This window comes from Pyrus communis, chromosome 4 (assembly GCF_041283825.1).
Source record: "Pyrus communis isolate YQ-2024b chromosome 4, ASM4128382v1, whole genome shotgun sequence".
NCBI classification, from domain to species: domain Eukaryota; kingdom Viridiplantae; phylum Streptophyta; class Magnoliopsida; order Rosales; family Rosaceae; genus Pyrus; species Pyrus communis.
Window position 1 is genome coordinate 8,610,513 of NC_142568.1, and position 10,609 is coordinate 8,621,121.

Genomic DNA, 10,609 nt, shown 5'->3' on the forward strand with positions numbered 1-10,609 from the left:
TATTTAAGAGTTAATAAACATGCTTATTTCCTATTAGTAACACATCATTGGGTTTATAAATTTTGTCTACAAATTTAGTCATATAGTATTATCTATTTTGTAAACTAAAAGACATGAAAATTAATGATTGAATTATTACTTAAGCGTTGATAAATGTGCTCATTTATATTAGTGACAAATCATTTAGTTTGCAAATTTTGTCTACAAATTTAGTATCTCTAGCACTACCCAATTTCTAAATCAAATTTTATATACCAAATAGTATAATCGTTGATAATTGAATTATTAGTTAAATATTAATTAATTAGCTTATTTTTTATTTGTAATACATTATTTAATTTAAAATTTTAATCTCCTTAATATTATCTTATTATAAGATCAATAAAGCTTAATTTTTACTAAAAAAAAAAAAGATCAATAAAACTTAATGAGACTTACAACCTATGTCAAGTTTACTCGTATAAGAATCCCTACTTCCTCTCACAATCTCTCTTTCGCCCCGAATCCGTCTCAGTTTCAGAGCTCTCCAGTGTCCCCAGGTTCGTCTCCAACCCAGAGATAAAGTCTAGAGAGAGAGAAAGAACAGGTCTCTCTCTTCCTACTTCGAGTCTCAGAAGATTATAGATTTTCACTTTTGAAAACGACGATGATCGACATATGCATGCCTGCATTTTCCTTTCTCATATTTAATTTTGATTTTGATTGATGGTACCCGACATCTATACATATAATTATATATGTGTGTGTCTATATATATATATATTCATTGTTCTTATCAGTCAATCTCCGTTTCTGTTGCAGGTACTTCTTCAACACAAAGAGAATGGGGAATTAACTCGATTATCGCTTCCAGTCGTCTCTTTCCGCATTACGTCTAACCCGACGCCCTGTCGGTTCGGTTCGCGAAAATGCGGGTCAAAGAGATGCACCCGCTCTGCTGCATCACGCTCGAGAGCGCGGGTCTCGGCGACCAATCGCCGGAGATCTCGCTGTCCCGGACCCGGAGCCTCCCGGCGAGTCTGGCCGCGGCTCAGGTCCGATCTGACGCTAATACCGCCGGCCGGGCATCGGGATCTGAGGCCACCGTCGCCGGAGTCCTCCAGAAGTGGACCAATTACAGCAAGGGGTGGAGATCCAGGTGGTTCCTTCTCCGAAACGGCGTCCTCTCCTACTCCAAGATTCGACGACCCGAAACGCTAAGCCTGTTAACCCCAAACGACGACGACGTTCGACTCATCGGCGAGATCTCCACTCACCGCCTTTCCCGGATGAACAGCGGGACGGGAAGCCGGCGGAGCAAAAAACCCCCGAAAACGGTTGGAATCGTCCAGCTCAAGGTAAATGTACGTTTCTCGTTTTTCTCCTCTGCGATCAGATTGCAGAGCAGCAATGCTACAATCCGGAAGGCCGAAGCCAAGCCATTTTTGTCGCTATTTCAGCAAAGCTTTCTAATATGGGGAGGGACTTGATTCAAAAATTTAACCAAAACGCTACCTTTTTCTCTGTTTTGTCAATTTGTCAGGTCCTTCTGATTAATTAGTTTTTAATTTTCTTGGGTCAGATTCTGAATCTGCAATAAACATGGACCGGCGGTTCACCGCATTGTTCGTCGTATCCTGGATTTTGGTTTCTCTGATTTTTCTGGGTCTTGATTTTCAATTTCAATTTTTAACAGTTTAACTGGGTGTTTGTGTGAGTGGGTCACATCAGCAGGTGGATATGGGGGGCGATAGGCTACGTTGTAGACCTCGGTATTATCCTGGGGTCATATCACTGCTGGATTTTTATTCGTTGTAGACCTCGGTATTACCCCTTCTCAAATTTTAAATGCTTCACGTCACTAAAATAGAGAAGAAAACAAAGCGTGGGTTTTACTTTACTTGTAGACGTGACTTGGGGTTTTATTTTACTTTTTTTTTTTTTTAAAGAAGAAGTAGGGAAAGAGGGTAGTGATCGGACGGTGGGGAGGGTGTTTGATCTGAAAAATGGAAATGAGATTCTGTGATTTTTCTGGTTTTTTGTTTTTTTTTGTTTCTTTTTTTTTTTTTGCTTTTGACTTGGCGTGCGATTGGTTTCCACGCCAAGGGTTGCTTTTGAGTTTTTATATTTTGATGGCAGAGTAGCGGTTTGAAAAATGGGTTTGGTTACACTGTGGGAAGACTATGAGAGCATTAGGTGGATTTGTTTCAATCTTTTTCAAAACCCAGGTTTTTATAACCTTGGTTTTTCTGTACTGTGGTGATCTTAGAACCGGAGGGAGGAGGGGTTGCCGACTTGCCGGTTTCGGGTAGATCTCTGATTTGGGTTTCCGAATGGATATCGAATGATCTCGCTTGAGATGCATTGTTGATGTCATTAATTTAGAAGCTTGAATCGTTTTTTATGTGGTTTGCAGATTGAAGGTGTGTTTTCTGCATTGATGATTTTCCATTTTCCTTTTGTAACAAGGAAATTGTTTTTGTTTTTTTTATAGTTGGTTTACCAAGTGACTATAAATTTGTGTTTGTGTTGAATGTTAAGTGCTAATACTTTGAATTTCATGTGTAATCTGAAAAGATTTGTTTGAGTTTGTTTTGCAGATCTCATCCTTCCGAGAAAGCAAGTCCGACGATCGGAAATTTTACATATTTACTGCTACGAAGACCCTTCATTTAAGGACTAATTCAAAGAGCGATCGGGCTGCTTGGCTACAAGCTTTGGTATCAATTCGGACTCTATTTCCTCATAGATCCTTGAATGATAGTCTCTCCCTTGTACCAACTGATTTATCTATATCAACCGAAAGACTGAAAAAGCGCCTGCTTGAAGAGGGAACCGGTGAGAGCATTGTACAGGACTGTGAGCAGATAATGCTCTCGGAGTTCTCTCAATTACAAGGACAGCTTAAGGTTATATGTGAACAACGATCAAATTTACTGGACACATTAAGGCAGTTCGAGGTAACTACTTTTAATACTACTTGGCACACTTGTTAAATATTTAATGAAAGCTTGCGCTTGCACATGATATCTTGAAGGGATGTGTTTGTCACATTGTTAATTGAAGGCTTAAACTTTACTCAGCCATGTTTCTTTTCAAATTGTACTTTCTCACACCTCTAACTGCAATTTTAGTCCTGTTCTTCTTCTACTTCCTTGACCTAATGAAAATTCTTCCTCCTGGTTGGATGTTCGAACTTACTTTGGTCAGAATTTGGCCCATCAGGAAAACTAAAGAACCATTGTACTCAATATCTTCACTTTGGTTTTGAATTTTGTAGTTACTTTTACTGATATTCTCAACTAATTTAAAACCATTGTACTATACTTTTATGGTCAGTGGGATTTCATTCTTAATATCTCATAGAACAGGTGCTTGTCATGGATGCACTCATTTATAGTGTCTAGCAGGACAATAATTGATAAGGGGTGTGCTATCCACACACCCCATTTTACTTCTTACACATCCCTTGTTAATTTCTATCCATTGATTTTCTTCAATTCATCCGATCCGACAGCCGAAAATTAGAAGGGTGTCTGAAAAGTAAAATGGGGTGTGTGAATGTCACACGCCATTGATAATATATGCATGTCCTCAACAGCTGGTTGGAAGAATATAAGGATTAAATTAGCATGCTGGGATATGCTTACTGAGTTTAGAACCACTTTTTAATTCTTAACCTATGTCAATAACATGCAAGCAAGATTCATTTACTGGGGTATATGTTTTATATGAACTGCGCCTAAGTAACAAGCTCTGAGGGCTTAAAGAATTAAACCATTACCATTCTGTACTTTTCTTTGAGCCTTAGGAAATTTCCGCTTTGAACAATTTGTTAGAGTATTAATGTTTCCATTCATAGAATAGTTTTATTCTTTCTGGTGTTTTGTATGCCAGTCAGATAAAGTATAAAAGGGTTTGTTAAAATGCGTTATTATGTTCTTACCGTCTCACCTTTATGGTATAATTACTGGTTATGTAATATCATTAAGCCAAATATTTTTTCATATGCAGGCAGCTAATTATGAAGCTGAAGCCTCTGGAATTCATGACGGTGAATATCAATTGACAAAGCATGAGTATTCAAGTTTGGGACCAGGAAAATATAGTGGTAAACATTTTATGCTACCTATCCACTTTCTGATACTTTCTTTCATTTTCTACTTTTAAGTACAATACACTTTCCTTGTATAATGAACAAAGAAAGTTGTTATTCTTGAGTGTACAAATGATTGCTTTAGACCTATAGTAAGGCTCTCCATGAGATGTTAGCTTTTGACTCGCGACGTGTGTTAGACTTGAACTACGCATTCCATTTTGTATTAAGATAATCCATTGAAGATCCATTCCTTGATAAAAAAACCTCTTTTCAACATGAGAGTTGCATTGAGGATGTACACATTGTGCAGAAGATATATATGCATAAACACATATATCCTCTCCATGAGATACTCTCTTAATTCTGGCCCTTGATTCTCCGTTTAGTTTTTCAATCCAATGGCTAGTAAATAAAAAAGAAGAAGAAGAGGTGTGCGCAGAAATCATGTCACAGCATCTAGCTGTTTGTAATAGAACTTGTACTGCTGGCCCGTGATTCTCCATTTGGTTTTCAATCCAATGGCTAGAAAAGAAAAGAGGTGTGTGCAGAAATGATGTCACAGCCCCTAGCTGTTTGTAATAGAACTTGTCATGCATTGTTTACCGGTGGTCACATGGGTTTATGCATGTAAAATTATGGTCAAGTGAAAATCTATTCTGTATAACAGATAGTTTTATTTGAACAAATAGTGCTACATTCTGTAATTAATGTTGACTGATTTCCAATTTGGATAGTTAGGTTTGAGCTTGTTGTCTTCATTTGACTCAAGGTGGCTGGTAATTTTAGGACCTAAAATGGTCCATGGAAAAACGTCTTTTTCTGTTCTTGCTTTGTTTCACAAAGAATTTTCTTTTGCTAATCAACTGTCTCTGAATGCTTAATTACTCAAAATTTCTGCCATCATAGAGCATTGTTTTATCTTTCTTCTTAGCATTTCGTGATTTGTTAACATCTGTTTTGGTTTTTAGAGTGCAGCACAACTGAATCATCGGACGATATTGAGAAACAAGAGCTTGAGGAAGTGTCAGATGAAGATGAAATGCCATTTCATGACACAAAAGAGTATTTCACTGAACCCAGCATAAGTTGTGGGTCTATGAAAGGAGTGGTAAATAACGCTAATAAGCAAAGTGAAGCTCAAAGTCAAACTAATAATGGTGAGGAGACGCAAACTGAGAAGGAAGTTCAGGATTATAATTACCCACACGTTGAAAGGAGAAAAGAGCTTCCCACTCCAGTTGAGAAGGAGAAAGGGGTCAGCCTTTGGTCTATGATTAAAGACAATGTGGGAAAGGATCTCACTCGAGTATGCCTTCCTGTGTACTTTAATGAGCCAATATCATCTCTTCAGAAGTGTTGTGAGGATTTGGAGTACTCGTATCTTTTGGACCGAGCATATGAGTATGGGAAAATGGTAAGGTTGGTGAGTGTGGGCTTTTTTACTTATTATACATTGCTGTCCTAATGTCATCTTTATGGTAGATATTGTCTGTATTGATGACTGCCCATACAGTTACCATTTTTTATTTGTTTTTAGTCTTACAATGTAAATCTTTTGGTGGTTATATTTGTGGAATAAATTTGTTTGAAATTTGATGTCTAGTAGAAGTCTTAGGAGGATAGCAGGAAGAATAGACTATTGGGAACATTGATTCGTCAATTTCTTGCATTAGAATAGTAAATCGAGTTTTTATTTGGCTGGAATGTGTGCTAGAATATTTTGTAGCGCCTCAATTATAATTTTATTGATTTTTTGTTGAATCTCACTTTGTTCGTTTTTGGTCCTTTATCTTATTAGGGAAACAGTCTCCAAAGGGTTCTAAATGTTGCTGCATTTGCAGTTTCTGGATATGCGTCATCTGTAGGGCGGCACTGCAAGCCATTCAATCCCTTGTTAGGGGAAACTTATGAAGCTGACTATCCTGATAAAGGCATTCACTTCTTCTCCGAAAAGGTAAGGGAAGTAAAATAAATGGGCACAGGTGTGATAAGTGAAAATGAGGGTGACATATGCATCAACTTGTGACAAGGATATAACCTCTTTACGAGATTACCCAATTTTAGAATAGAAAACGCAACAGAAATCTTTTGACAATAAAGTGAGCGTTAAATAATGTGCCATTTTACAGAAACTGGGAGAAATGAAAAGTAGAAGTATGATAAATTGGCTTGGGTTTGATTCCTCCAAGAAATATAAGAAAACGGCATTGCCACTCATGTTTGAAGGGGCAGTTATAGTGCCTGGATCTTCAGTTAATAGTTATGATGAGAGAAAAATAGGTAAACAGTGTATGAAAGAAAAGGGGTTCAAACTTTTGGTCAAATGATTATGCAACTTGCAACGAACTATTGTCATTTAAACTCTTAGAAAGTTTATTAATAATCCTAGAAATTGAGAAAAGAAAAAAACTCAAAAAATGTGAATGTTTTTGAGAACTTGATATTCTTACAGTGGTTTTATATGTGTATACTTTTTTCTTAAGTTATCCTACTCAATCTAAAATATGTCAATAAATTTTACTTGATACAGGTTAGTCACCATCCAACACTCATTGCCTGTCATTGTGAAGGTAGAGGGTGGAAGTTCTGGGCTGACAGCAATATCCACACAAAATTTTGGGGACGATCAATTCAGCTTGACCCTGTTGGAGTTCTTAGCTTGCAGTTTGATGATGGTGAACTTTTCCAGTGGAGCAAGGTATGCTTTACTATGTTGCATTTTTTTTTTTTTTTTGTATGCTACAAGTGTGCTTAAATATCTCTATGTTTTGTAATAGGTCACAACAAGCATATACAATATAATTCTTGGTAAAGTATATTGTGATCACCATGGTACAATGCATATACGTGGTAATCGTCAGCATTCGTGCAAACTAAAGTTCAAAGAGCAATCGATTCTTGACCGAAATCCTCACCAGGTTAGTGGTGTGTTTCTTATTTGTGTCCAGTCTGATGGTTCTATGCTGTAGAGAATGTTGAATTATTCTCATTGCTGTGTACCGGCCTGATATTGTGCTGCTGGATTGATTGCAATTGTATACTCTACACCCACATAGGTCCACGGATTTGTGGAAGATGTCATGGGGAAAAAGGTTGCTACATTATTTGGGAAGTGGGATGAAAGCATGCATTATGTTAATGGTGATGGGAGTGGCAAGTTAAATCCTTCAGATGCTTCATTGTTGTGGAAAAGTAGTAAACTTCCTAATGTCACACGATACAACTTAACGTCATTCGCAATGACACTGAATGAGCTAACACCTGGACTGCAGGTATACATGATGTAATACATCAAATGTTTCATATGCATTTCCATTTTTCCCTTATGCACATCAAATTGTTTCTTATAGCTTTGTCTGATCCTGGGTATTTGATCACAATTAAGGAGAAGCTCCCACCCACCGATTCCAGGCTCAGACCGGACCAACGGCATCTAGAGAATGGAGAGTACGAAAAGGCAAATGCAGAGAAACAGCGACTGGAAAAAAGGCAAAGAATGGTATTTTGGTTTCTTTTCGTATCTTTTAGTCACACACACACACATGCCAGCCTCATCGGCTGATTTTCTTTTTACTGGTGCTAGGTTTTACGTGTAGAAGGTAATCCGATATTCATATTGTTTTCCTTGGTAATTTTATATGGTTTTTCTATGATCTTCCCAATTTGAAATATTTATTACACTCCTATACCGAATGCGATCAAAGTTAAATTTTATACCATGATCACACCAAATGATGAATAATCCGTACTAGAGACAAGTCACTTGCCAAATTAGAGTCAACTGTGTCAATGAAACAACTTTTATGTTGGACAGTTGGGGAAATTATATTGCTGACATGTAAGAAGTTACGATACTCTTTGGTCAATGTTGATTGGTTGCATTGCAAGTGACTTCAGCAACTTCACCCAGTTGCAACGGGAGAAAAAAGCATGGCTTTACTCTTGCCCCGTTTACTCCTCTTACGCTTTTACAATATATTACTCAGTTCCTTGCAGATTTGAAGAGAAAATACAGAAAATTATTTGATGCATTCAAATATACAAATCTTTAGGAATACTTTCAGTGTATTATAGTTTGCAATAAATATGTTTACGAGAAGATGGCATATGATTTAATTGAAATATTACTTTATTACTATTAATGCTGGTGATGATCCTTGAAACTCTCAATGCACAGTCGAGGAAACTACAAGAAAACGGGTGGAAACCCAGATGGTTCGAGAGAGAGGGTGAAGATGGACCATTCCGCTATGTTGGTGGTTATTGGGAAACAAGGAAGCAGGGAAAATGGGATGAATGCCCAGACATTTTTGGTGAATTTAACGAAGGCCTTGATGAGCAATCAGAAGGGTCATGATTATAATTCAGGTAGGTGCTTATTGTCCAGAAAACCATATTTTCGCAATATCCACAAGTCTCTCCACTTCCATAGATATATGATTTAACTCTACTGAACTTGTTCACTAGAAGTGTCGAGACTTTATTATTTGTAAATTTTCTGATAATGCAGGAAACATAAATTGCCTTTAGATGGTCACAGTCGAAACTGCGAGCATTATAGCTTGCCGTTTCCTGATTTGGTGTTTTGTTCAAGAGTATGATCAGGAGATTGATAGCATCCGAGCATTTAAACGAGAATTCTCTCTTATTTGACTGTAAGTTGATGGTTAGATTGTAGTCTTATATATATCCTTGTAATGTTGTCGTTTATCTAATCCCCCTCCCTCCCTCTCCTCATCTATCACATTTGTTGGAGTTTTTTTCTCCCTTTCTATTGGTGCCAACCATTGGTTGAGCATTTTCATATTTAATTGTATTCTCTTAGTAATAAAAAGAAAAATGTAGTTTTATCATCGTGTTGTATTTGGTTCGGGTCAAACTTAATCCGAGTCTGAATTCGATATATCCAGACCCATCGACTTGATATTCGACAAATTTTAATTTTCGAGTTTGAGTTACGATAGAAGACCCGAAATTATGATTACCATTTGAAAGTTCATTTGCCAAAATGTCTAGATTTTTGCTTGTCTTTACACTTTCAAAATGTAGAAACTAAGATGAGAAAAAGATGTTACTTAGTATTACGGTTTGGTAGTATTAATCTTTACTTATAAGTGAGAGGTTTAGGTTCGAATCTACATGTGAATTCGATACTAAATTTGGTTGTTATTGTGTGATTTAGTCAAATTCTCTTATCTCTTAGTATAAAATATATTGTTGTACTTAAAAAATAAGAAAGAGGTTACAAATGGCTATCAAAATAGAAATAAGTGAAAGCTAAAACATCAAATATGCACGTGCAAGGATGAAATAGGCATGTAAAGCTACTTGGACCAATGTGAATTGATTCAATTATTATTACTACGATATAGTGATATTTTTGTTCACTTGTAAGTTAGAAATCTCAGGTTTAATGACGTAAAATATTTATGTTTAGTTTGATATCTAATTATGCTTGGCCTACTGTGTTGCCTAGTCTAGTTCTCACTCGCTTTAGAAACGCCCTTGGTATAATTGCTTCAAATGGACAATAGACCTATTCTAATTCTAACACAAATTAGACTTTTTTTTTTTTTTTTGTGTCAAAGATAGATTTTGTTAAACTAGATGTTAGATTAATTATAGATGAGATTTGAATCCATGCTTTTATGTAAGAGTTCAACTCTTTTCCACCATTATAGTAACAGGGCACTTGCAGCATGATTTAGACTTGGATCTAATATTAGTTTTCATCATAAATAAATGCCATTTGAGTTTTTTTTTTTTTTTTTTTTTTTGAGCAGACGATATTATCTATACTAAGGGAAGATGGTGTACTTAGTCTCACAATGTGGTTTAAATTCGCTTTTGGAGAGAATCGAATCTAGACATTTCATTTATAAATGAAAAGGAATACCACTACACCGTAGTACTAACTAGCAAATGCACTTGAGTTAGAAATGGGCCCTGTTACAGTGGAGTTGTTGAATTATTGTGAGAGATATCCTGAACTTTTGGATAAACGATTAAATTTAGAGGTCCAAATGCTCTAAATTCCAACGGACAAGGATGCATCCCATGCCGAGACAGTGAAATAGCCACTGGTTTTGAATAATATGGTATTACTATTTCTTCCATCATATTATTGTAAATTAAATTAAATTAAATTCTTTTATATTATATTATATTCGAAATGATTGATAATGTGATCGCTACAAATCATATTATGGGGTCGTTTTCAAGCCAAAACAATTGTATATCTCCTACATTACCTTGATTGATTCTGATTTTTTAACATATAAATTGGATTAATGATCCCCATGGTAATAGGGTAATTGGAAGATAACTTGTTTTGTGGTAAAAAAAATCGGATTAGAACCCACATGGTGAAGCCTTTTAGAATTTAGGCTAGAAATTGAAAATTCGGTTAACTCTTTGTTAATTATTAGTACTTGAGCCACACATATTATGTTAAAACGAAACTCTTCGTTAATTGTTAGCACATGAGACTTACATATGAGACTTTTTTTTTTTAATTATTCAAACTAGATG

General features: G+C 36.2%; 1 protein-coding gene across 8 annotated transcripts; it reads left to right on the forward strand.

The window, feature by feature from the left end:
* Positions 1 to 416: 416 nt before the first annotated feature.
* On the forward strand, positions 417 to 8,931 carry LOC137723267 (oxysterol-binding protein-related protein 2A). 8 transcript variants are annotated; one of them, XM_068462421.2, is made up of 12 exons: positions 417 to 539; positions 802 to 1,343; positions 2,580 to 2,939; positions 3,994 to 4,090; positions 5,047 to 5,492; positions 5,877 to 6,032; positions 6,609 to 6,776; positions 6,856 to 6,996; positions 7,135 to 7,350; positions 7,464 to 7,577; positions 8,256 to 8,446; positions 8,589 to 8,931. In XM_068462421.2, exons 2-11 carry the CDS (start codon positions 909 to 911, stop codon positions 8,433 to 8,435), a joined length of 2,313 nt encoding a protein of 770 aa, XP_068318522.1. In that variant the 5' UTR covers positions 417 to 539; positions 802 to 908; the 3' UTR covers positions 8,436 to 8,446; positions 8,589 to 8,931. The 8 variants fall into 8 exon arrangements, with proteins under 8 accessions (XP_068318522.1, XP_068318525.1, XP_068318523.1 ...); XM_068462424.2 differs by having other exon boundaries at positions 802 to 1,337; XM_068462422.2 differs by having other exon boundaries at positions 449 to 586.
* The last annotated feature ends 1,678 nt before the right edge of the window (positions 8,932 to 10,609 follow it).

Excerpts from the sequence above, each read along its gene's own strand:
- LOC137723267 (XM_068462421.2), top strand. The coding sequence starts at position 909 with ATGCGGGTCAAAGAGATGCACCCGCTCTGCTGCATCACGCTCGAGAGC. Across the intron at positions 5,493-5,876 it reads CATATGAGTATGGGAAAATG|GGAAACAGTCTCCAAAGGGT; the intron begins GTAAGGTTGGTG and ends TTATCTTATTAG. Across the intron at positions 6,033-6,608 it reads TTCACTTCTTCTCCGAAAAG|GTTAGTCACCATCCAACACT; the intron begins GTAAGGGAAGTA and ends TACTTGATACAG.